This window comes from Bos javanicus, chromosome 22 (genome assembly GCF_032452875.1).
Source record: "Bos javanicus breed banteng chromosome 22, ARS-OSU_banteng_1.0, whole genome shotgun sequence".
Lineage (NCBI taxonomy): Eukaryota > Metazoa > Chordata > Mammalia > Artiodactyla > Bovidae > Bos > Bos javanicus.
In genome coordinates this window covers 10747797-10774509 of record NC_083889.1, presented here as the reverse complement: position 1 = coordinate 10774509, position 26713 = coordinate 10747797, and the positions used below count along the sequence as shown (strand labels likewise).

The 26713-nt window shown below is 45.6% G+C and overlaps 1 protein-coding gene across 2 annotated transcripts in view; it reads right to left on the bottom strand.

The window, feature by feature from the left end:
* Positions 1-622: 622 nt before the first annotated feature.
* The window catches only part of DCLK3 (doublecortin like kinase 3), a 42376-nt gene continuing 16285 nt past the window's right edge, over positions 623-26713 (bottom strand). Inside the window, exons 2-5 of one of the 2 annotated variants that reach the window (XM_061395886.1) lie at positions 14347-16202; positions 3776-3908; positions 2195-2362; positions 623-1245 (exon numbers count right to left, since the gene is read on the bottom strand). In XM_061395886.1, coding sequence (XP_061251870.1) covers positions 1082-1245; positions 2195-2362; positions 3776-3908; positions 14347-16202 — 2321 coding nt within the window. In that variant the 3' untranslated portion in view covers positions 623-1081. Of the gene's footprint in view, positions 1246-2194; positions 2363-3775; positions 3909-6724; positions 7244-14346; positions 16203-26713 lie in introns of those variants that run through there. The other variant, XM_061395888.1, reaches the window with a different exon arrangement.

Below are 26713 nucleotides of genomic sequence, written 5' to 3'. Positions count from 1 at the left end.
CATTTCTGACCTACTAGTGCACTAAATGGCTCCCTCCTGATCTGAAAACATTAACACAGTCACAACCTGAGCAGAAGCCTAACTTCACGTAGAAAGGACTCGGGCCTGAGGCTCAGTGACTGAAACATGGTCTAAATGGGTCCTAAAGGGGTAGGTGAAGAGTTGATTCATTGGAAAAGACCCTGATGCTGGGAGGGATTGGGGGCAGGAGGAGAAGGGGACGACAGGGGATGAGATGGCTGGATGGCATCACTGACTCGATGGATGTGAGTCTGAGTGAACTCCGGGAGTTGGTGATGGACGGGGAGGCCTGGCGTGCTGTGATTCATGGGGTCGCAAAGAGTTGGACACGACTGAGCAACTGATCTGATCTGATCTGAAAGGAATAGGAATGAATCGATGGTTTCTTCTCTCCATTTCAGGCTGCACCAAATCTGGTTTTCAGTAGAACTAAAATGCAAGAGACCCAGACCAGCATATCCTAAACCAACAGCTCTGGTCAGTTCATCAAGGATCCATCAGCACATTTACGTGTAGACACAGGGGTTTCAGGAGACACATCTGAACTATAATTCGCTGGTTTTCATCACCAGCATTAAGAAGCAGTCAGAATACAGTTCGCTTCAGTTATCCAGAGCACAGTTTATTAATGAGGAAGGACTATGATTCAGATGATTAATTTCACAGGGGGAGTTTAAACCCTGGTAAGCACCACTCGTGTAATATGTACTATGAACTTGATTACAAGGAAGAAGCAAAACACAAATCATTAATACCCAAAAAATCCCTCACTGAGAATAAGTCTCCCCACCTCCCACGACGTAGTAAAGACTTCAAATCTAAAAACCTAAACATATGTTACAACATTTAACATTAAGACTGAAGTTGATCTTTTTAAATATGCTTTAAAATACACTGAGTGTCTTCTCTCCTTCCCTTGATTCTCCACTTATGTGAAGAAGCCTTTTTCATTGTTTTTCTCCTCCATGTCTATCATCTTCTCTGTCTCCGAACAGGACCAAGGAGGACTGAGTAGATGCTGAGGTTGTGACTGTGACATCTGCTCTGCAGCCCGCGTGTGCTAGCTCCGGAAGTGGTCCTCGCTGCTGGGGGGCACCTCCTTTTGTAGGTTTGCCCTGCTGGTCTTTCCGGCAGCTTCAAGCCAGGGATGCTGAAGGACCTGGTGGGCCGTGTAGCGCTTTTTGGGGTTTACCACCAGCAACCGGCTCACCAGATCTTTGGCAGCTGTTGGAATGATAGAAGGATGGAAAAATGAGATGGATGCAGATGGTTCGGAGTTTTCCTTTTCCGTACAGGAAATAAGGACACAAACATCTGTGTTAGCAACAAGCGCTGGACCAGAGCACCACTGGCCCTCAGAACTATCTGTCATGATGGAAACTTTCCACATCTGCACTACCCTCCTAGGACTGCTGAGCATTTGAAATTCATCTGGTGCAACTGACGCACTGAATTCTTCTTGCATTTCCTTTTAATTCACTGACACTTAAATTCAAATAGCCCCATGCAGCTACACGGCTACCATGTTAGACGTGGAATCGTGAGGTCAGGCCCACCACTACCACCCACGGCGCCGTCCAGCCCAACAGGACACACAGAGGCCATGAACCACACTTAAGCATATTTTAAATGTGTAAATCAAGGGAAAGATTTCACCTGAAAGGGCCAAAAGGGAGGAGAACCACACAAGCTTCTGCTCCACTAAAAGTACCTCTGACCTTCACCCTCTGACCTTCCAGAGCTCCTGTGCCCCGAGGACGCCCTAGAGACCTGACTATTCACAGGTAAAATAAGCATCTCTAGTCTGTCTGACTCATAGACACTTCTGTATGTGAGATGGCTTTGATCTTTCCAAATGAGGATTCCACGTTTCTGATATTTTTCCAGTTCTCAGGTTCTTCAACTGGCTTTGAGAAAAGTATCTGGTCACTCCAACTGGTGGTGAGACTTACATCTCAAAGCAAGTCGTGTGTTTGGGATGCTATGGAGATCTACACAAAGCTAGCAGGAAATAAAGGAAAGCAGAGGATGTGGACAGCCCGGGTACCGTAGCCAGTTCTCTGGGTATCGTTTCACACGTCTGACCTGAAAACAGGCTCTGCATTCAGATCCCAGAAGGGGCTCCAGCTCCCCACCCCCACCCCGCTCCTGCCTGGGAAGCCCAAAGTCTCACCATCAGAGATATTGTTCCAGTAAGGAGCCAGGAACTCAAAGCGGCCGAGCTGGATGATGTTAAAGAGCTCCTCCTGGTCCCTCTCTGGGCTGCGGAATGGGGGGAAGCCACACAAGAGGATGTAGAGGATCACGCCTGCGGCCCACATGTCCACCTCCAGCCCGTAACCTGTGCAGTGGAGGCAGACACACATCATCTCTTAGCTGCCATCTTGGTATGGAGCGGGTCTCAAAACCACACATTCAGCCAACCAGACAACTCTGTGTGTATCCATCCTGATGTCTCTACTGAGTCAGTGAGTTCAAAATTTAACTCACCCCGTTCCCATCTCCCAAAGAGCTTTCTTTTCCAACACCCTGTGTTAGCTGGCGTGAGCCCTACTGCCCTGGCTTCCCAGAATTCATGTAGCCTTACTTGTTTTCTTTTTTCAAATATTTATTTACTTATATATTTATTTGGCTGTGCCAGGTCTTAGCTCCGGCGTGGATCTTCAGTCTTCACTGTGGCACGGGAACCTTTTGTTGCAGCATGCAGGAATCTAGTTCCCTGACCAGGGATCGAACCTAAGTCCCCTGCATTGAGAGTGCAGAGTCTCAGTCACTGGACCACTAGGGAAGTCCCTAGCTTATTTGCTTTCTTTCCTCTCTGACCCAAGAGAGTAATGCCTCCATTAAAATGTCCACAGTCACTCACTACTCTCCTGTCACACTGCCACCACATTACCACAGCAACTCTGCTGGCCACACTGAGTTCACACTCGTTTGTGGGGAACCCAGGCTAACCCTCCCCATCCAATTGCACTTCCCTCTGCTCTACTGAGGCTGGGTTTTCAAAGTCTCTACCACCCAACTTCCATGCATAGGCTAATCTCTGTATCTTGGCTTCCCTGATGTATTTGCTGCTGGGATAAAACTCTCTCTTCTCCCCACCCCCAAGCTTATAACCCATCTAGAGCTTTCCCATCTTTAGCCATCATAGGTGGTTTAACTGATTTCTCCTGGAGTACAAGGATGGCTAATTATAATTATTCACATACTTGGAGCCATATAATAATGATGAAGATGATTTCCTCATATATCCTTTACAGAGTCTATCACTTAAATAGTCCATTGGATCTGTAAACAATATGCAATATACATATATTATTCATGGGGTTTGAATTGGGACCTCCTTTTCGTTTAATTGCGAGGTTAGAAAAGGAGTTTTAAAGCCAATTACCATAAGAACTGCTCCATATCTCTCCCTTAGAGGTAGCTTTGGGTGAGTGGCTAAATGACCTTGCTTGCTTGAGTTTCCCATTCAATTCTCCACCATCTCTCATCTCACTGTCCCACCAACACACATACACACACACACACACACATGCAATCTCTTCTCTGTAATAAGAGCAGCCCTGATGAGGAAAAAGTTCTCATGCTTTGGTCAAGGAGACCTACTTCAAATATTTAATATACAAGTGCAAATGCAGAGCCAATCTCTGAGATTTTTAACTGCTTCATGTTGAAAAATGTGAAATTTAAATATGAAAAAGTAAACACTGGTTAGTAAGCGAGTGTAACTCGAGCCACGTGTAACTTTTACCTTTCTCAGAGAGGATTTCAGGAGCTACATAAGTTGGAGTCCCACACACAGTAAATATAGGCCTCACCACATGCTTTGCAAGACCAAAGTCAGCCAGTTTCAAGGTGGTAGATTTGTCCTCATTTCGCTGAACCTGTAAGAAACCAAAATCCCCAAACCACCAAAATTGTGATGAGAACAAAGAAGGAATAGAACAACGAACATAAAAATTCAGGACAAGCAAACAAGAAAACACAGGTGCTTATAGATTAACCTGACACTGACAAATTCAACTTGATCTCAGTGACACTTGCTTACTAAAGAACCAATGAGTTAGATTTTCTCTGCTGTCCAATGTGGTAGTACCATACTGTCACAGATGGCTATTTATTTAAAATTAAATCAATTTAAATCGAATTAAATTAAAAATTCAGTTTCTCAGACGCACTAGCCACGTTTCAAGTGTTCAAATGCCGTCTGTGGCTAAGGGCTACCATAGGACCACGAAAATCTACATTACCATCATGACAGAAAGCTCCATTGGGCAGCACTGAGTTAGAACAAGGATCAGTGATGTTTTGAGCAAGTGTGTGCATGCCTGCTCAGTTGCTTCAGTCATGTCCAACTCTGTGACCCCATGGACTGTAGCCAGACAGGCTCCTCTGTCCATGGGATTCTCCAGGCAAGAATACTGGAGAGGGTTGCCATGACCTCCTCCAGGGGGTCTTCCCAACTGAGGGATCGAACCCAAAAACTGCAGGTGGATTCTTTATCAACTGAACCACCTGGGAACCCCATTTTCTGAACACAGACTAGCTTTAACGAGAGCTAGAAAAAGTGCTGTGGGTAAGGCAAAATCTGAGCAGAGGGAAAAAAAGGAAAGGAAGAGAAGTAGGAAATGGAATGAAAAAGTAGACAAATAAGCAGTGGAGGCTAAAATTATATGGTTTACCTAACAAACACCTCTGTCACGTTTCTTCAGGGCCAGGCGTTGTTTATAACATATTGCTGCTGCTAAGTCACTTCAGTCGTGTCCGACTCTGTGTGACCCCATAGACGGCAGCCCACTAGGCTCCCCCGTCCCTGGGATTCTCCAGGCAAGAACACTGGAGTGGGTTGCCATTTGCTTCTCCAACGCATGAAAGTGAAAAATGAGAGTGAAGTCGCTCAGTCATGTCTGACTCTTAGCGACCCCATGGACTGCAGCCTACCAGGCTCCTCCATCCATGGGATTTTCCAGGCAAGAGTACTGGAGTGGGGTGCCATTGTCACATAATCCTCATTGCAGTCTTGTGAGGCGCTCACATCCCCATTTTACAGATGAGGATATGGAGGCACGGTGACACAGTAAATGGTGAGCTGCAGTTTGAACCCCAAACACTTGGGCTTTACAGTCTGTGCTTATAACTTGTGTATGACCCCAGATCTTCCAGCAAAGGGTTATTTCTGTTGCAGGAAGCAGCACTTATTGGGGCTGGAGGGCATTAGGCAGGGCTCTGGTTCTCCCTGGGCCCCATCAGTCCCACGGCACAGTGACACCAAGAATGCAGGGCGGGCAGCCCTGCCCCCCCACCCCCACCCCCGATCTCCCCAGACAAGGGTAAGTGCTCCAAATATGCTTTGGTTCCTGCCAGAGAGCTTACATCTCTGTAAGCAGAATATGTCTTAATCACTGAGCCCGAGTCACTATTGCGCAGGCTAATCAATGTCTCCATAATTAACCTGACCTAATGGTATCAAGATTGCCCAGAGAAATATCAATAACCTCAGATATGCAGATGACACCACCCTTATGGCAGAAAGTGAAGAGGAACTAAAAAGCCTCTTGATGAAAGTGAAAGAGGAGAGTGAAGAGGTTGGCTTAAAGCTCAACATTCAGAAAACTGAAGATCATGGCATCTGGTCCCATCACTTTATGGCAAATAGATGGGGAAACAGTGGAAACAGTGTCAGACTATTTTTCTGGGCTCCAAAATCACTGCAGATGGTGATTGCAGCCATGAAATTAAAAGACGCTTACTCCTTGGAAGGAAAGTTATGTCCAACCTAGATAGCATATTCAAAAGCAGAGACATTACTTTGCCAACAAAGGTCCATCTAGTCAAGGCTGTGGTTTTTCCAGTGGTCATGTATGGATGTGAGAGTTGGACTGTGAAGAAAGCTGAGTGCCGAAGAATTGATGCTTTTGAACTGTGGTGTTGGAGAAGACTCTTGAGAGTCCCTTGGACCGCAAGGAGATCCAACCAGTTCATTCTAAAGGAGATGGCTCCTGAGTGTTCTTTGGAACGAATGATGCTGAAGCTGAAACTCCAGTACTTTGGCCACCTCATGTGAAGAGTTGACTCATTGGAACAGACTCTGATGCTGAGAGGGATTGGGGGCAGGAGGAGAAGGGGACGACAGAGGATGAGATAGCTGGATGGCATCACCGACTCAATGGACGTGAGTTTGAGTGAGCTCCGGGAGTTGGTGATGGACAGGGAGGCCTGGTGTGCTGCGATTCATGGGGTTGCAAAGAGTCAGACACCACTGAGCGACTGAACTGAACTGAATGGAAATCATAGATGCAGAGCTAAAACACTCTTCTGCTTTGGTCTGTGTGTGGAGACAGACAACAGCCCTGAAGAGGACTGGGGAGGTAATTATGAGAATAATTTACAATAGAAAATCTAGTTTGGAAGGGAGGGACAAAAAACCACATGCTGACTTAAGTTTCCAGATGGGCCATCTTCATGAATCCCATTTGCTGGGTGACTAATGAAAAAAATCTGTGCCTTGCAAACATATGTAAATATTCCCAACCAAATGATCAGCAGTAAAAGCATGTGGCTGATTGAATACACCAAAATAAACCATGTACACCTTTGCAAAATAACAAAGACACCCTCCCCTTCCTCAAAGAAACCCCCTGATTCTAAAACCTGGCTGCATAACAGAAGAAGCAGATGAAACATGAAGGAGACTCAGTCGTTCATTTTTAAAATTTTCATGAGATTTATTCTGAAAATGCATTATGTTAAAATGTCCATGTGCTGATAGACATATTTTTCAAATACCAAATCTGTTTTCTTAAAGAAAATATTTTATGGCTTTTCTAAAATAATATATTGCTTCTTATCTCCCTTGCTTTTCTCTTCAAGCCTCCAAATGATGAGACCCACAGCAGAAGCTGAGGGGTGGGTAAGATCTGCAGGGCTGTTTGTTCCTTCCAGAAAGTGAGATGCATCGTGTTTCTAATTCTTCTGTCTCCAGCCTCTGCTGTCATAAGTTATGTAACATTTCTCAGAGCTGTCAGGGTGGCTTGAGACTTCTTGTTTACTTCACCTACAAGACCAGCCTAACTACATTTAAGCTCACACCCTGACAGTGTGAATTTTGTTTTGGGCTTTTTGTTTTCCAACAGGCACTTCACAGTCTTGGCTTTGGAACCGTTCTTATCTTAATCCTTAAATTCATATGAGTGACATCCTTCTGGAATAACTCTTCCTCCTAGAATTTGTGGAAAAAAATTTTTTTAATTGAAGTATAGATTGACTGCCCCGACTGGCTCAGCAGAAGAGTCTGCCTGCCCATGCAGGAGACAGAGATTCGATCCTTGAGTTGGGCAGATCCCCTAGAGGAGGAAATGGCAACCCACTCCAGTACTTTTGCCTAAAAAGAAAATCCCATGGACAGAGTCCAAAGGGTCGCAGAGTTGGACATGCCTGAGCACACACACAAAGTTGATTGACAATGTTGTGTTAGATTCTGGTATCCAGCAAAGTGATTCAGTTACATATATATATATTTTTTCATATTCTTTTCCAATATAGTTACTTATAAGATACTGACTATAGTCCCTTGTGCTATACAGTAGGACCTTCTTGGTTAGCTATTTTATACATAGTAGTGTGTACCTGCTAATCTCAAACTCCTAATTTATCCCTCTCTACCCTTTCCCCTTTGGTGACCATGTTTGTTTTCTGAGTCTGTTTCTCTTTTGTAACTAAATCCATTTGCATCATATTTCCAAGTCCACATATAAGTGATATCGTATTTGTCTTTCTCTGACTTACTTCATTTAGTATGATAATCTCTAGATTCATCTTTTTTAAAAATATTTTTAACTTTTTAATTAGAGTATAATTGCTTTATAATGTTGTGTTAGTCTCTGCTGTCCAACATGAATCAGCTGTATGTATACATATATCCCCTCCTCGAACCTCCCTGTCATCTCCCCCATCGCACCCCTCTAGGTCATCACAGAGCGCCCTGCCAAGCTTCCTGTGCCTTACAGCAACTTTCTTCTAGCTGTCTATATCACACATGATAGAGTATCTATGTCCATGCTGCTCTCTCGCTCATCCCACTCTTTCCTTCTCCCTTTTTCTGTGTCCACAAGTTCATTCTCTATGTCTGACTCTCTCTTCCTGCCCTGCGAAGAGGTTCATTAGTACCATTTTTCTAGATCCATATATATGGGTTAATATTCCATATTTATTTTCCCCTTTTTGACTCACTTCATTCTGCATGACAGACTCTAGGTTCATCCACATCTCTACAAATGCCCCAATTTCATTCCTTTCTATGGCTGAATAATATTCCATTGTATATATGTACCACATCTTCTTTATCCATTCATCTGTCTATGGACATTTAGGCAGCTTCTTGTCTATTGTAAACAGTGTCACTATGAACATTGGGGTGCATGGATCTTTTCAAATTAGAGCTTTCGCCTTTCCCAGATCCTTTGTGCATGAATGGGATTGCTGGATCATAGGTAACTCTATTCTTAATTTTTAAGGAACCTTTATACAATTCTCCATGGTGGCCACAGACAATGTACATTGTGCAGAACTTCTGAAACCATCAAATTCTCCACCCAAATGGGCAACTCATCTAAAACATCCTCCCACCGGGCTATCATTCACTTTGGCTGAAATCTCATGATGAAAAGATCCCACAGCTTCACGTGGCAGACCATACTGATTATAATCAGCTTAACATGTGAGGAGGTTCACCCCATGCTGATTCAGAATTTCATCCTCACCCCTGTTTTCTAAAATCTGCCCTCTGGGAAGGACACACCACTTCCAAAGATGGGAAACAAGTACCAGGACCCTCCCCCCAGGTCACCTCTGGCTTCTCTAACAGGCTCCCAGGTGGTACCTTCCTGGCCCATGCTTGGCTGAGGGCCCGCCCACAGCCCCTGTGCCCACATCTGACCTTGCCCTCAGCCCAAATCTCCATTTCTCTGCCTACAGGACTATCTAAACTCACTTCTCTAGGTCACATTCCTTCTGGGGCTTGTTTTCAATTGCCCTCCAAGACAGAGTGTTAGAGATTACTTTATATGTTACTTCAAGGACGGTTGATCCATCTAGGTCCAAAGTCCCTTTTCCCAGCCACACCAAACTCCCCTTCTTTGAATCCAGGCAATCTATATTATTTACATTAGCAGCCCAGTCACATCCAGACTGTCTCAAAGATTCAAGAGGAATCATTCTTTTTCTGAGCCATTAACAACTTCCTCTCCTTCAAGGCACAGCAGTCTGGTTTTTTTTAATTAATTTTTGGCTATGAAGGCACAATTTAAATGAGATCTTGCAAGGATCATCTCTGAACAGCAGGTGGCAGCACAGTACAGACCAAACAGCAAGCGGCTGCCCTAAGAAAAGGGATAAAAAGCTTCTTTATCTTCAACTTCTTACTTGATCCTTCATGCTTCCTCTGGCCTTCTCCCTCCAAGTTTCCACTTCTAACTGTCCATGAGGACTGGAATGACCTTAAAAACCAATTCACATGGAAACGCCAATGTCTAAAATCAACTTACATGTCAACAGCAAAAAAACAGCAAAAAAAAAGCATGACTGAAACAATCAATGGGGATGAAATTGTCCCTGGGACCTGTCACATGACCAGCCTATGACACGCCTCTGGTGTCTACACATCATCACTTCTCCGGCTCCTGTTTGCTTCTCCCAGGGCCTAGTCAACACCACACAGCGCATTCCAACCCCGCCAAGGGAACACAGGCTGACAGAGAAGCAATTAACACTGATATTTCTGCAAGCTGGAAATTCTCATAATTAAAACTTCTTTTGCAAGCTCTCAGGAGTCTACATAGCCCTAAAGGAAGAAGGAAACTAGCATCTTATCAAGAAATATGATCACTAGAAATAAAGTAAGCTCAGTAACACAGCCCTAAAATTTTACTCTAGGGCCCAATTACCAGATATAAATATTTCTGCTGGTGAAAACAACATGATAAGCTTGTTGGATCCATTAAGAGTTCTTGGCACATTCTGGAAGTCTCTAAAGGCAGCCACAATCAGCCATGTAATCAAAGGTTAGTTCTGACATCATCACTCTCCCATTTGGCAGAGACACGTATTGATACAGACAGTAGCCATCCATTAAAGGAAGAAACAATCACTTTGATAATACAAAGCAGAATACAAAATTAAAGACGACCCAAGAGCATTAATTGATGGACAGCAGTCACCATGGTGATATTTGCTAATATTAACTCTCAAAAGACCAGCCAAATTAGCAACATAATTATATCAGGAAATTTAGAGATGACACCTTTCTAAACCCAGATAATGAGCTTATTGTCAAATCCAACACTCCCCAGATCTCTTTCTGAAAAACCACAATGCACCGATGCTAAGTAGCATTGAAATTCTGACATAGTATGTTGAACTTTGAGTGAATGTATGCTTAGTCATGTCTGACTGTTTGCAACCCCATGGACTGTAGCCCACCAGGCTCCTCTGTCCATGGGATTCTCCAGGCAAAAATACTGGAGTTGGTTGCCATGCCCTCCTCCTTCCCGACTCAGAGATCGAACCCATGTCTCCTGCATCTCCCACATTGGCAAGCAGTTTCTTTACCACTGAGCCACCCGGGAAGCTCATGTTGAACTTTACTCACCCAGAAAAGGACAAACACAGTTTAGAAATGTGATAGGCCCATTCATTCAGAAAAATGCCAGCTGACAGATTATCCACAGGATATAAGAGATATTCCCCTATGCCACTAAATTTGGCTCAGATCTGTGGCTTTGTACAGCTTATGAAGGGGCCACACCACCATGAAAAAAAGCTTTTTATTTAAAAACAAAAAAAGTGGGCTTTCTTAAAAAACAGAAAATAGGGTCTAAATATGTTACAATTAACACCAGTTAACAACTCTTGTACTAGTTTGAAAACATAGCTATGCTGCAGTTTTCATCTCTCTCTCAAGATACACGCACACACACACACTTCACTGCCTTCAAGGGCACTAAAACATATATGAACTGAGATATAAATCCCTGAAGAGTTGCTGAATGACTTCTCTCAGGCAGTTAGCTTGTCCACACTAAATACACTCCTTGAAGTTTTTTTATTTCCTGAAGCAAACCTCTTCATGCTATCTGCAAGTGCTGACTTTCTTCATTTAAAAAACTATTGACAAGTCAGTCGCTTAACACAAATGAGAGTCTCTCCCGCCCAAGAGATGAGCCAGCTTGACAACCTGGTTCTGGGACCTCGCAGAGAAAACTCAAGCTCAGATGACTGTCCCCTAAAGAAAACGATCCTACAGGGTAAACAATCTTACTCCACATCCTCAAGAACATGTATCAGTGTTCTAATGATTTTTTAAGCACAGGCCCAAAGTGTCCCACACCCAGGCCTCTAATCTGAATCATTCCTGCTTACACAACTCAGTGAAAACAACAGAGGATCTATAAAGAACACTGCTCTATCATGATTTTAAAGTGGCCACTGTAAACAGAGTGCCACACTTCACACACAGGGAATACTTGGGCTCAGACCCCAAAGAAACAGAAAGAAACTAAAAAAAGGTTGAGGACACTCAACTCATGCAAACATGGAATTCTTCAAGATTTCCTTGGTGGTTCACTGGTTAGGACTTGGCGCTTTCACTGCTCTGGGCCCAGGTTCGATCCCTGGTCGGGGAACTAGGATCCTGCAAGCCTCTCAGTGTGGTCAGAAAAAAAAAAAGCAAAAATGAAATTTTTCAAAGGGAGATTTACTCAATGGTAATTCAGATCACTCAGGCAGTTAGTCAGTGTTCTGCAATTCTATGAATTTAGGCAAAAACAAAGTTGTTTGATTGAAGGGTCAACAAGACCTCACTTCACCAGATAATTTGCTTGACTCACTCAGAGTTTCATTCTGCTTGTGGGAGCAATTTAGGCAGATGAATGTACTGGGATGATGTTTCCAAGCTGGCTCTACAACCATGAAATGAAAGGAAACAGGCTAATTCCCTGCCCCAGCAAAATAAAGTACGGTTTACAGAGACCATTGTCTCCATCTTCTCCAGCTTCATATGCAGCAATCTGGCTTTGGAGTCTTCCTCATGATGTGCACCGTAGTATCAGACTTGTTCTTAACATCTTAATAATGACACCAGCTGCCGCTGATGGAAGGCTTGCTATTTACCAGGCAGCACACTGGGGTCTATATTCATCCACTCATCCAACTGATATTTATTGAATATCCACTATGTGACAGAACTGGTCTAGGTTTCACGGTACAGTCTGAATAAAACAATGTTCCTGCTGTCCTAGGACTTTTCAGGAAGAGCAAAGAGAGAAGAGACAAATAAATATGAAACAGATCAGGTGGTGATTGAGGTTACAAATAAGAAGGTGGAATAAAGGGCCAGAGAGTGACTATGTGAAGCGTGCTGTCCTAACGAAGCCCACTAGGAACACAGCTGAAGCTCAGAAACATGTTCAGTTGATTGCCTCATCACAACAAGCGAGGAGGTGCACCTTGGGGATCCAGGCATCTAAGCAAGAGGGTGTTCAATGAACTAGTAAGATCTGGGCTGTGCCAGCTAATTTGGAAGAGGGTTCAAGAAAGTAGGATTTTGCAGTGAATTGGATACTGTCAGGATGTGAGGGTAATTCTGTGACTGGGCATCTTGGTAATTCTTATCTAGAAGGTGAGAAGAAGATGGGGCAGTGAGTCAGTCCCCAGGAAGGGAATATGTAGCCACACTTGTGGTCTGGACTATCCTGTTCTTATCTGGATTTGGACATCATGATGAAGAGGTCTTGCTTTTGTCTGGATCCATCAAATGGCTACCCACTCCAGTATTCTTGTCTGGGAAATCCCATAGGCAGAGGAGTCTGGTGGGCTACAGTTAGTTCATGGGGTCGCAAAGAGCTGGACACGACTGAGCACACATCATGGTCCCAGAGTGACCTTATTTCACGTGGGTGTTTGGGGAGATGGTTTGAATCCAAAACCTGAACAGCTGAGCTGTGAGTGGAAGGCCACCTCCTGGTGGTCTCAGGCTAATTGCCCCTTTCCCGCGAACAATCCACCCTCAACCGTACAAGATAGGTACCATTACTATTTCTTTTTCATAAATGAAGAGACAAAGCCCCAGAGAGACAAAAGGGCTCTAGAGGCATCATGAGGCTCATGATGCTAGAGGCTCATGGAATCATAGTTTCCTGACCAGGGAGGAACCCTGACCCTCGGCAGTGACAACACTGAGTCCTAACCACTGGACCACCAGAAAATTCTTAGGACCAAGTCTTTTTAATTTCTGTGGCAAGACCTTTTCTTCAAAAGGGCCAGGGGGCTTTCAATGGGAGCATGGGCTCAAAGCCTACAGGGGAAGCTGTTGCCAGCAGACACCCTTAACACCTAGGCCAGAAGATGTGCAAATGACCAAGAAATGAAGTCCATGTGATCACTGTCCAAGTGAAAATACTCTTCTCCCAGGGATGAAGAAACATTTTCCTTTCTGTTTAAATTGAAAGGCTACTTTCTCAATAACTTAATCAAAACCCATTTATTTCCACAATTTTTGAACTATAAGCAAGTTTTACATAGTGGAACAAGTATGTTAAAAAAAAAAAAAAGACCATAAAGGTAATGTTCCAGGGATTTCCATGGCTGTCCAGTGGTTAAGACATCCTGTTTTTACTGCAAGAGGTACAGATTCAATCCTTGATTGGGGAACTAAGATCATGCATGCCACATTCTATGGCCAAAAAAAGGAGAGAAAATTTCTTAGTCTGAACAAAAATGAAAATATAACATATCAACATAAAAAATTATATACATACATATATATATATTATATTATATATATGTTATGTTCTACAGGCTTCCCAGATGGCTCAGATGGTAAAGAATCTGCCTGCAATGCGGGAGACCTGGGTTTGATTCCCGGGTTGGAAAGATCCCCTGGAGGAGGGCATGGCAGCCCACTCCAGTAGTCTTGCCTGGAGAATCCCCATGGACAGAGGAGCCTGGTGGGCTACAGTCCATGGGGTCAGTGAAGAGTCAGACACGACTGAATGACTTACGTTGGGCAAGCACAGGGATGCTCTATAGTCCAAGGGTAACAAAATTGGTGACCATTCCTATGTTTTGTATCTCTTTTTTTTTTTTTTAATTAAAAAATCATTTTTGTCTGCACCTTGGGAAATGTGGGATCTTAGTGCCCAGACCAGGGATAGCACCTGGCACCCCCTGCATTGGAAGCGTGGAATCTTAACCCCTGGACCACGTGGACAGCCCCTGTCCCCCTGTTCATCTTTCCTAACTGCCCTCTCCCACCAGGGCAGGGCTCACCAGCAGATTCTCCGGCTTGAGGTCCCGGTGGACGATCCTCTTGTCGTGCAAGTGCACCAGCGCCTTGCACAAGTCCATGAGCATGAGGGCGGCCTCGCGCTCGGGGAACTTCACACTTTCGATGATGGCGTCGAACAGGTCCCCTCCCTGCACGTACTCCATGATCAGGTAGATCTCGGCGTCCGTTTCGTACACTTCGTGCAGTTTCACGATGTTGGGGTGAGAGAGGCTCTGAATGATGAGGATCTCGCTGTCCACCATGTCCTCCTTCCCCTTGAGCTTGGACTTGTCGATGATCTTCATGGCGTAGGCCTGCCGGGTGCCGCGATGCCTGCACTCCTTCACCACCGCAAAGTTCCCATCGCCGATCACCCGGCCCGGCTCGTACTGCTTTCGCACGTCGGCCGCCAGGATGCCCGCAGGCCGCCGCCTCCTGCCGGGCCGCTCCGCCTTGCTCTCCTCCGGCCTCGTCTGGGGCTCCTTTTCGATTCTGGCTGGCGGCTCATCGCGGGGAACCATCATCCTCCTCGCTCCGGACACCCCGGGCTTCTTCTCCTTCTCCGCCTCCTGCTCGTCCCCTCCGGTCCTGGGGAGCTTCTCCGGATCCAGGTCAGCGTGATGCTCCCTCCGGAGCCAGCCTCCCGGCTTGCTCCTGCCTGTGTTCCTGCCGTCTTTCTCCTCTCGGCGGGGCTGTGCTTCCCCAACAAAAACGTCCCTCTTGGCCTTGGCTGCAGCAGGGGGATGACCCTCCTGGCCTCCGGGGTCTCTGTCCTCTTTCTTGTCGACGCTTTTGCTGGGTCTCCTCGGTTCCTGTGGGGGGTGCCCAGGACTGCTCCGGGGACCCTCCTTCCAGCCTTCCTCCCCACCCTGGGGCTTCTCCTCCGGGGACCTCCGGCAGCTCCTGGTCCTCACCAGCCTCTCCACGTCGTAGCGGGGGCACCTGCCCAGGTCCAGCTCGCTGGTGCCCAGGGACAGTCGCTCCCTCTGCAAGCCCTGCTGGAGCTCTCGCTCCCGCTTACACTTTTCACACCTGATCAATTCCCCCGACGTCTTTTCGATCTCCACGGCCAGGTGCTTCTCTCCACTGGCACGCCTCTCCAGGGCGGCATCCTTGGGCACCTTACTGCCAGATTCGGGCTCCCACTTCCCCTTCCCCCACTTCTTCGGGGTCCTCACCCTGTCCTCCCCGGGGGTCTGCCCCTGGGGTCTGATGGCCGCCGGGGACCTAGCAGCCTCACCGCTGCTCTTGGTGGTCTCGGTCTCCCCGCAGGGGTGACCCCCCTTCCCAGCTTTGCTGTAAAGTCTGCTTCTCAGCCTTGGAGAGGGGATCTGGCTGTGCTGCTGGGTCAAAGTCAGAGCCCGGGCTTTGCTGGGGTACAGTTCCTCTATAGCCACCTGGATGTTCTTCAGCGTCAGTGGCTCTTTGCCCACCGCTATGAAGGCATCTCCTTCCCTGAAGAAATCAGACACACTCCTGATTTCCCGGCCTTTGAGGTTGAACAGCTTCCTCACACGGTCACTCTTCCACCTGGGAAAGCCCAGGGCCTCTGAGACGTCGGCCAAGAGCTGCTCAAAGGTTTGCACCGATCGCCTATTGAGGAGCAGGGTGATCTTGCGGAGGGGGTGGCTGCCCACCTTGACCACGGTCACGACCCTGGGCTTCAGCGGGCTGTTCTCAGTGTTGACGGGGTGAAGGCCACCCTGGGGGCTGAACCCAGGCACCACAGAGCTGCGTGATCCCAGGAATGGTTTCTCCAGGCTCCCTCGGCCAGCAGGCAGCCAGGTGCCCTGCAGCTTCCGCTCCGTGATTCTCGAGCTTAAACATTTTAGAGAATGTTCACAGAGACCTCGATGTCCTATGGGGGGAAAAGGACAATACAGTATTAGTCTGGTTGGTTCAAAGAGTCCTTTGACCAGCTCAGTTGGTAAAGAATCTGCCTGCAATACAGGAGACCTGGGTTTGATTCCTGGGTCAGGAAGATCCCTTGGAGAAGGAGATGGCAACCCACTCCAGTATTCTTGCCTGGAGAATCCCATGGACAGAGGAGTCTGACAGGCTACAGTCCATGGGGCTGCAAGAGTTGAACACAACTTAGCAACTAAACCACCACCAAACCTTTACTAAGCTTGTTTTCCCAGTGGCTCGGGTGTAAACAATCTGCCTGCAATAGCAGGAGACACATGCAGGAGACGCGAGTTTGATCCCTGGGTGGGGAAGATCCCCTGGAGGAGAAAATGGCAACCCACTCCAGTATTCCTGCCTAGGAAATCACATGGACAGAGGAGCTGGGAGGACTACAGTCCAATGTGGTTGCAAAAGGGCCAGCCACAACTCAGTGATCAAACAAACAAACAAAGTCATTACTAAAGATGACTGATACTGTCACAGGTTAGACGTGTGCTTGTTGAGGATCTGCTTGAAACAATGGAGCCGTTACATGTGAGATCTCCTGCCCAGTCTCCTCCAAGAGCGGCCAGGAATGCAGTATGGAGTCTGCACTGGGCCTGAGGTGCCTCCTCCAAGTCCCCTGGGTACCAGGATGCACCACACCTGGGGAGCCCCTTCTAGGCAAGGCCTGACCCTGAAGGCAGCTCCCACTATCCTAAAGTGACCTGACTTTCAAAAATCTACAACTGAGATAAAAGGTCCAAAATTTGCTGCCCAGGAAATACCAACAAAAGGTCAGAACTTTCTGGAACCTTAAAAAACCCAAATCTTTTTTTTTTTTTTTCCTGCTAAGTCACAAAAGATTTTTTTTTTCAATTCAAAAATAATTGAAGTACAGTTAATCCACAATGTTGTGTTAATTTCAGGTGTACAGCAGAGTGACCCAGCCACACACACATATATATGTATCTAGTCCTGTCTAGATTTCCTCTTACCTCTAAAGAATTCAAATCTTACCCACCTCTTTGCCAAGAACAGTTTTCTTAGCTTGACTTTCAGGGTGAGGCAAGATGTGAAGAGGTTATAAGCACAGATCTGGATTTGAATCCTAGAGTGGCCACTGACCCTATTTGTGAACTTGGACAAATTACTCACAATCTGTTTTTTTGTGTTTTTTTTGTGTTTTTTTTTCATGTATTAAGTGAGAATGATAACACCTTCCAGGATTTTGGGGGAGAGTGAATGAGGAAATGATTATGATTCACTTGAGCTTGACACATGGTAAGTGCACAGTGATGGTCAGTTATTAATACTGTCCTTGTGATCTTAATATCTCTCTCGTATGATCATTTCATTCTGGTAGCAAAGGACCTCATGGGCTGAAATGACACAGTAGTCTTCTCCATTATCAAGAAAAGGAAAGAAGGAAATCAGAGTCATTTTATTCTTCAGAGCTTTAATAATGAGAATGTGCTCATTCTCATGATGTTTCCTGATAAACTGAATAAATGAATAAAACAAGACTCTGTATTTCCTGGTCAGATATACCCAGCTCTACCTCATTTTATTGTGCTCCATTTTCTTATGCTTTGAAGATATTACATTTTTTATCAATTGAAGGTTTGTGGCAACCCTAGGTCAAGCAAGTCTATGGACACCATTTTACCAAATGGCATTTGCTCACTTTATGTCTCTGTGTCATATTTTGGTAACTCGCACAATATTTCAAATTTGGTCATTATTGTTACATTTGTGATGGTGATCCATGACCAGGGATCTTAGATGTTACTCCTATGGCTCACTGAAGGCTCAGATGATAGTTAGCTTTTTTTTTTTTCACCAGTAAGGTATTTTTAAATTAGGGTATGTACCTTTTTTTTGGCTGCTCCAGATCTCTTTTTTTCTTTCCTTGAACTGAACGCATTTATTTTTAAATTAATCAATTTAATTGTAGGATAATTACTTTACAATATCGTGGTGGTTTTTGCCATACATTAACATGAATCAACCACGGGTGCACACGTGTCTCCCCATCCTGACCCCCTCTCCCCACTCCCTCCCCACCCCATCCTTCTGGGTTGTCCTAGAGCACTGGCTTTGAGTGCCCTGCTTCACGCATCAAACTTGCACTGGTCATCTATCTTACATATGGTAATATACATGTTTCAATGCTATTCTCTTATATCATCCCACCCTCCCCTTCTCCCACATAGTCCAAAAGTCTGTTCTTTACATCTGTGTCTCTTCTGCTATCTTACATATAGGATCGTTGTTACCGTCTTTCTAAATTCCATATATATGTGTTAATATACTGTACTGGTGTTTCTCTTTCTGACTTACTTCGCTCTGTATAATAGGCTCCTGCTCCAGGTGTTAGTTGTAACATGTGGGATCTAGTTCCCTGACCAGGGATCAAACCTGGGCCCCTGCATTGGAAACACAGTCTTAACCACTGGCCACCAGGGAAGTCCCTGTACACTGTATTTATTAAGACATAATGCTACGGCACACTTAATAGACTACAGTGGAGCATAAACATAACTTTTATATGCACTGCAAAATCAAAAACATTGTGTAACCCACTTCATTGGGATAGTCACTTTATTGCAGTGCTTGGGAACTGAACTCAAGACAGCTCCAGGGTACAACTGTACTTGAGACAAAAGTGGTTTAATTTTCATTTCCGCCCAGGGTAGAAAAGGAAACATAAAAATGATAGAATATGGAACTCAGTTAAAACCCAAGGATGGGCTGCAAATTATTAAAGTTGCCCCGCAGGACCCCTATGTCATATCCTACATGCAGGAACCTGCCGTTTAGGCTTCCTTTAAGAAGTTTTAAATGATTATTTTTAAGCGCCTATGAATTGTAGCAGACACTCCAGTTTTGCCAGGATGGGCAATTTGGCCCAGCATATTGACAGAATGTTGTGGTTCTTCTTTTTTTTTTTTTTTTTGGTTTTTAATTATAACATACAATCTGTTCTGAGATGATTTCCATCTAGACACAGGTGTCTGATTAGATGACAAGTGTGGCCCCACTGATTCTTCCCACATGCCATGAATTTATAAGCTTACCAGTCACGTTTGCAGTTAAACTATTTATTTACAGAGGTCTGTCATTCCTTTCTTCTCATAATCTCCCTGATTTGCCTCCATTTTCGGCTGAGAAGGTTGAGCTGAGAGAGCAAAAGCAGAGGCCTCCAGGAGTTGCACTAGTTCCCGTTTCCTCAGGAAACAGGAAGAATGCTAAGAAAGGTGACCCTCAAACGCCTGTACACAGAGGGACTGCTGCTGCTGCCGCGGCTAAGTCACTTCAGTCGTGTCCGACCCTGTGCGACCCCATAGACGGCAGCCCACCAGGCTCCCCTGTCCCTGGGATTCTCCAGGCAAGAACACTGGAGTGGGCCGCCATTTCCTTCTCCAATGCATGAAAGTGAAAAGTGAAGGTGAAGTCACTCAGTCGTGTCCGACCCTCAGCGACCCCATGGACTGCAGCCTACCAGGGTCCTCTGTCCATGGGATTTTCCAGGCAGGAGTACTGGAGTGGGGTGCCATTGCCTTCTCTGACACAGAGGGACTAAGTCTTTTCATTTGTTTTCCTCAGGGTGCTTCTAACAGAGTGGGACCCTCAATACATTTGTCAGGCTAAGGAAAGGGAAAACATGCCTGTGGCTCAGGTGGTTAAAGAATCCGCCTGCCAAGCAGGAGATACGGATTTGATCCCTGGGTCAGGAAGATCCCTGGAGAAGGAAATGGCTACCCACTCCAGTATTCTTGCCTGGAGAATCCTGGATGGAGGAGCCTGGCAGGCTAGAGTCCATGAGATCCAAAAGAGCTGGATGGGACTGAGTTACTAAACAATTCTAGGAAAGGTTCAGGGCAGAACCAGGAGGACAGGGAGCATTCCGTGAATACATGAGGGATGCAGGAGAGTTTAGCATGGAAGGGGGTTCAGGAGGGGCCCAGTGGAAGTCCAGGAAGATCCCATCCCAGGAGACATACAATAGTACTCTTGGAGCAAGACAATCACTGTGGGTCACACATTCAATGGTGACTGAGGATGACAGAGGCAAGTCAGGATGAGAACTCAAGATCCGAGATAGTGAGATTTCAGAGTCCAGGTGTAGTGGTAGATGACTTGGCCTGCGGTATCCAGAGTCGGGATGAGGGAGAGGTGGCCATGCCCTGGGATGGCTGTGCCCCAGCTGGTTCCAGCAGACCCTAACTCAGAACACATCCTCATTCTTGGTGGTTAGGAGAGCACTCTGGGCTTACTCCATCCCTGAATCCAGGAGAGGCTCCACGGGGGTGGCCCCCATCCCAGGGCACAGGCACAAAAGATATGGAGACAGCATAGCTCAGTCTCTGCCACACCACCATCACTCATGCACAGCCCACTGCCCAGGTGTTCTCAGTTCAGTTCAGTTCAGTCGCTCAGTCGTGTCTGACTCTTTGCGACCCCATGAATCACAGTACGCCAGGCCTCCCTGTCCATCACCAACTCCCAGAGTTCACTCAAATCCACATCCATTGAGTCGGTGATGCCATCCAGCCATTTCATCCTTTGTCGTCCCCTTGTCCTCCTGCCCCCAGTCCCTCCCAGCATCAGAGTCTTTTCCAACAAGTCAACTCTTCGCATGAGGTGGCCAAAGTACTGGAGTTTCAGCTTTAGCATCATTCCCTCCAAAGAACACCCAGGGCTAATCTCCTTTAGAATGGACTGGTTGGATCTCCTTGCAGTCCAAGGGACTCTCAGGAGTCTTCTCCAACACCACAGTTCAAAAGCATCAATTCTTCAGTGCTCAGCCTTCTTCACAGTCCAACTTTCACATCCATACATGACCACTGGAAAAACCATAGCCTTGACTAGATGGACCTTTGTTGGCAAAGTAATGTCTCTGCTTTTGAATATGCTATCTAGGTTGGTCATAACATTTCTTTCAAGGAATAAGCGTCTTTTAATTTCATGGCTGCAGTCACCATCTGCAGTGATTTTGGAGCCCAAAAAATAAAGTCTGACACTGTTTCCACTGTTTCCTCATCTATTTGCCATGAAGTAATGGGTCCAGATGCCATGATCTTCAGTTTTCTGAATGTTGAGCTTTAAGCCAACTTTTCACTCTCCTCTTTCACTTTCATCAAGAGGCTTTTTAGTTCTGCTTCACTTTCTGCCATAAGGGTGATGTCATCTGCACATCTGAGGTTATTGATATTTCTCCTGGCAATCTTGATTCCAGCTTTTGCTTCTTCCAGCCCAGCATTTCTCATGATGTACTCTGCACAGAAGTTAAATAAGCAAGATGACAATATACAGCCTTGACGTACTCCTTTTCCTATTTGGAACCAGTCTGTTGTTCTCAAACTCCCTTAAAACCTCTGTGATCTAGAGCCAGAGTAAGAACTTGGTACCCCTCCTCCCCAACATAACTAGGATCTACAAAGGTAGCACTTCTGGTTTTGTCTGTATCATGCTACGAGGTAGTCCTGGGAAACACAATCTCAAGAGCAATTATTTTTATCTTCTCTTCCATAAGCCCTTCTTCCTCCTTTAAATTTCCTGGTCCCGGGCAGATTTTTCTTCTTTAAAGGGAAGAGAAAAAATCAGGAGATTCTGAATGTCTGGTCCATCGGCAAGAAGAGCAAACAGCCTGGAGAGGAAGAGCCTAGAACATCCCTGGGACCCTGGGTTCAATCTCCAGGATCAGCTCCATCACCCAAGGAAAATAGTGCCCTGAGGACTTTGGGGCTGACTATAAGCAGCACTATCCAGGACCTACCCAGATAACCTGACCATGTCCACGCATCTCCAACAACTGACAAAATCAATTAAGTAGAACCATATAAAATTGCTAGCAGTTCTACCAATTACATCTCAGAGGATGGTTGGATGACATCACTGACTCAATGGACATGAGTTCAAGCAAGCTCCAGGAGATCGTGAAGGACAGGGAAGCCTGGCACGCTGCAGTCCATGAGGCCACAAAGAGTCAGACACGACTTAGCGACTGAACAGCAACTGCCAATTACCTTAAAAGGGAAATTTCATATGGCTCAACCTAGCACTATCTTGGATAATAACCCCTACTCTGTCTCTACACTAACAATAGTTAATCAAAGTAGGCATAGTAAAAATTAAGTGTCCTCATTCCCAGTCCTCAGCCACCAGTTGGCAGTTTCCAGGAAAGGCACGGGAAAGGATGCCCTTGTGGCATCGTTTTTCTGTTAATTTCCTACAGCGGCATAAACTGACCTCAGCTTGACAATACCGCTGCTTTTGCCTCAGATGAATGTTTACAGGGTTTTCCCAGCACCCATCAAGCCCATGCATGCAGCAGAACGTTCACAGAGCCACTTGTTTCCTTAAGAGCCTACAGGAGCTCCTTATTATCATCTCTGAGGGTCAAACCCAAACTCTTCAGCTTGACATGGAGCAGCACCTCACCCATCCCAACCCCACTCTACCTGGGGTAGGAGATAGATGGGCCCCTGGGCAGAGCAGCTGGAGTTTGTCAAATGGAGTAGAATTGAAGCTTTGTTTTCCGCAGATGCTCCAAGGACTAAGTTAATGGCAGGAGCTGAGCTCTGCTGGAGTAAAGAGATAAGAGGTCTGCTCATGAGGTCAGAGAAAATTCCCCAACTGCACACGCAGTTGAGGAAGCCTCCTCAGGGGTCAAAAACGAGGGCGTGCCATCCCGTAATAAGTGTCGTCAAACCTCCCACTGGCCTCTGCGCTGGAATCCATCTTGGCAAAAAAGCTGCTCATACATATTGGGTGGGGCGCGCTGGAAGGGTGGGTCCTAGAACAGGTCAGGTATAGGAAAAGAAATGAAATTACTAGCCAAAGGTAAACAAAGATCCAGAAGAACTGCCTGATATATATGATTTAACTGCCTCTTTACTGCATTCTTCCTCACTGGGGAGGGCGCCCATACCCCTTCTCTCTGGGTGGTATTTCTGCCTTGCTTCAGTCTTAAGCAAACACAATGTTTCTCTGGGTGCTCTCCCACATGTTATACTGTATCTCTGATAATAAGCTTTGTACCTGTTTTTACAGTTTTTGCCTCTTTGAGAAATTCCTATTTCAAACATGGCAAGAGCGAGGGGAATTTTGTTTCTAGCCTTTTGCCCCTGATGGACTAGCGGCTGGGACTCCGGCTGTTCATCCAGGCTACCCAGGTTCAGGTCTTGGGCAGGGAACTAAGATCTCTCTTCCAGACGGTTCACTGCTGTCTCTCTGAGATGGCATCCTCACTCCTCCCACCCATCCAAGCCTCACCATCACGTAAGACCTAAGACCCGCATCCACCACCAAACCCTCCCTGACCTCACAAGTTCACAGTCACAGCTCCCTCTTCTGAATCTCTGTTCATTCATTAAAACAACGTTTCACATGAATGCTTGAGACCCTTCCTTCTGTACACCTCAGCTCACTGTTACTTCATCTTCCAAGGTTTATAAATATTCCCCCTCTCAACTAAACTCAGCCTCACCAAAAGCAGAGGCCATGGATTACGCAAACTCCCTTCCTCTGTCCCAGGATATATAATAAGCATGTGAGACTGGGGAAACCCGTTTCCAGTACTAACTTCAGCATGCATATCAGGTCTCAGGCTTCCGGTTCTCCTTGCAAAATAATTGAGCGTTTCTAGTTTCCTCACTGGTTAGACATCCCACAACAGACCTTAACTAAATGAAACAAATGAGATAAAAGAAAATATGGTCACAGACATCCACTGACTACCAGGAAATGAGACAAGGTAGCATTTGCCAAGGACAGATGATACAGGGAGGGAGTGTATTTCTTCAGAGTTTTGTGAAGCTTCCTTTCCGAGTTGCACAAAGAATGTGAACACAGGGTCAGAAGCGCTCATTTAAATCCTGGTCCTACCAGGCTGAGTAGCTGTGTGACCTTGGGAGCACTATGTGACCTCTCTGAGCCCTCTTCCACGTGGGCTAACTCTGGCACCTCGCCTCTGCATGCTGTTTGGCATAGAGTGGGCACTCAACTGTGTCTGTTTTCTTCCCTCTCCAACAGAACAGGTCTCATAACCTTCGGTTTTCTCCCAATCCACATACATGTCAAGGGCGAAGAGGACATGATGCTAAATGTGACTCGGCAGGGTGAAATTGTCATTTAAGTAGCGACTGAAACAGAAAACCAGTAGGGACAGGATATTAAGAGAAACACCCAGGCAGATCTAAGCATCCGGCTCCTGTGGGTAGATAAACTTCCTGCTCACTGATCCTAGGACTCTCTGGCTGGTCTGAGCCAATAAACTCAGTAACTGCAAGAGCATTTTCTGTTATTACCTCTGATGGGTTTGGCTCCAATCAACTGTGGCCTCCTCACTGCTGTCACAACTCAGATGAATTAATGTAACCTCGTTCCACAAGGGTCAGCTCTACACCTTTTTACACTGAAAAGGCTACCAAAATGACTGGAAGTCACATGAACCCAATTTCCTATCCAATGATTTATCATTATTTTGTCCAGGCTGCTAATCATCAAGTTTAGGGTCAAGGGGGAAAACACACACACACACACACACAAGGAAAATATACTGCTAACATGAATCTTTTACTTATATTCTTTCATGAAAACAAAAGGTGTATACCATTTCCTGCTGCTGCTAAGTCGCGTCAGTTGTGTTCAACTCTGTGCGACCCCATAGACAGCAGCCCACCAGGCTCCGCCGTCCCTGGGATTCTCCAGGCAAGAGTACTAGAGTGGGTTGCCATTGCCTTCTCCAATGCATGAAAGTGAAAAGTGAAAGTGAAGTCGTTCAGTCATGTCCGACTCTTCAAGACCCCATGGACTGCAGCCTACCAGCCTCCTCTGTCCATGAGATTTTCCAGGCAAGAGTACTGGAGTGGGTTGTCATTTCCTAGTCATTAAAAAAAATGCGGTACATCTGTACCGCATTTATTTATTAATTTTTGGCTCTGCTTCTGAGGTACGTGGGATCTTAGTTCCCCAACCAAGGATCGAACCCAAGCCCCCTGCCTTGGAAGCACCAAGTCTTAACTACTGGATCACCAGGGAAGTCTCTTCCTAGTCATTTTTAACCATACCCATAGGTCTAAATTACCACAAAGAAAAACTATGCCTAAGCTCAGCATCCACTTTGGAATTCTCGCCTTGGCTCCTACAATAACACACTAGAAAAAGAAATAGGAGAATCATACCCAAGTTGCTATAGGACATAAATAATATATGATCACTCTTTAACTATTTACAAATTCTGAGTATTAAAAGAAATGGAAATTGGTGTTTTAAAACATCTGGTTAATAAGCAATGCAACAAAAAAAAGTCCATGCAATGCATCAAATGACATGGAATCTTCCTTCCTAACAGGGAAGCTCCACTTGAAATTCTTTCCCTTTATCAACCTCTTATTCCTTGATGGTGTCAACAGACTGATTACTGGTGGCCTCAGTAGGCAGTGCTAAGAGACGATTCACTTCCATTTGTCTATGGGAGAGGGAGAGGAATTGGCTGAAATCATTTTCCTTTTCACTGAGTAATCATTTGTCCTGGGAGTTTTCCAGGGGCTGTTTGGGAACAAACTCATTTTGCTCATATGCAAATCTGAGGCAGGAGAAACATTTGCGAACTTACATTTGATTATGCAAACATCCCAAGGAGGGTTTTCCTAAACGAATAAAAAATTGGAACGCAGCCTTTTACTAAGCCTAGTTACTGTTTCGTAACTAGGAAGACTGGGTAATATCTGTATTGATCAAAGCCGGGAAAATTAACAAGAGTAAGGTAATAAAATAAAATGTTGCTATTTACTGTCTGTCATCACCGATGACACTCTAATGTCATCACTAATTAATCTTTATTACCGACAGGACATCAGGAACAGAGTAATTAGAAAGGCTTTCTCCTGCTCTCATCTCAGAAAAGTCCCAGGTTTGGGGTTCTCTCTTACCTGCTAACCTTCTTGTGCCAGTTCCAAGTGCCTCCCAGCATGTTGACACAAAAGCTCTCTAGGGTCTCTGGGTGAGGGATGTTTGCCAGTACTTGTTAGAACAGATGCCTGATACATTTTTCCCAAGGTACTCGCTGATTTAATGATGACATTTACTGTCCCAGCTACCTTGAAATTGTGATGCATTTTATGCAGTGCCTCTGTTGTTTACACACACACACACACACACACACACACACAGAAGTCGCTCAGTTGTGTCCGACTCTTTGTGACCCCATGGATTGTAGCCCACCAGGCTCTTCGGTCCATGGGATTTTCCAGGCATGAATACTGGAGTGGGTTGCCCTTTCCTTCTCCACTGTTGTTTACAAGGGGATTCTAAAGTATGTGTCTTTCCTCATTTTAAAGCTCATCTCTGACCCCCTCAATATCTCTCATTCTCCCCCGCTCAGTTTTCTGGCTCACCCTGATCTGGTCCCATTTCATCAGCACGTCACGGTTCCCACTTTCTTCTCTGCTAGCTTTATTTTGTCTGATGAAT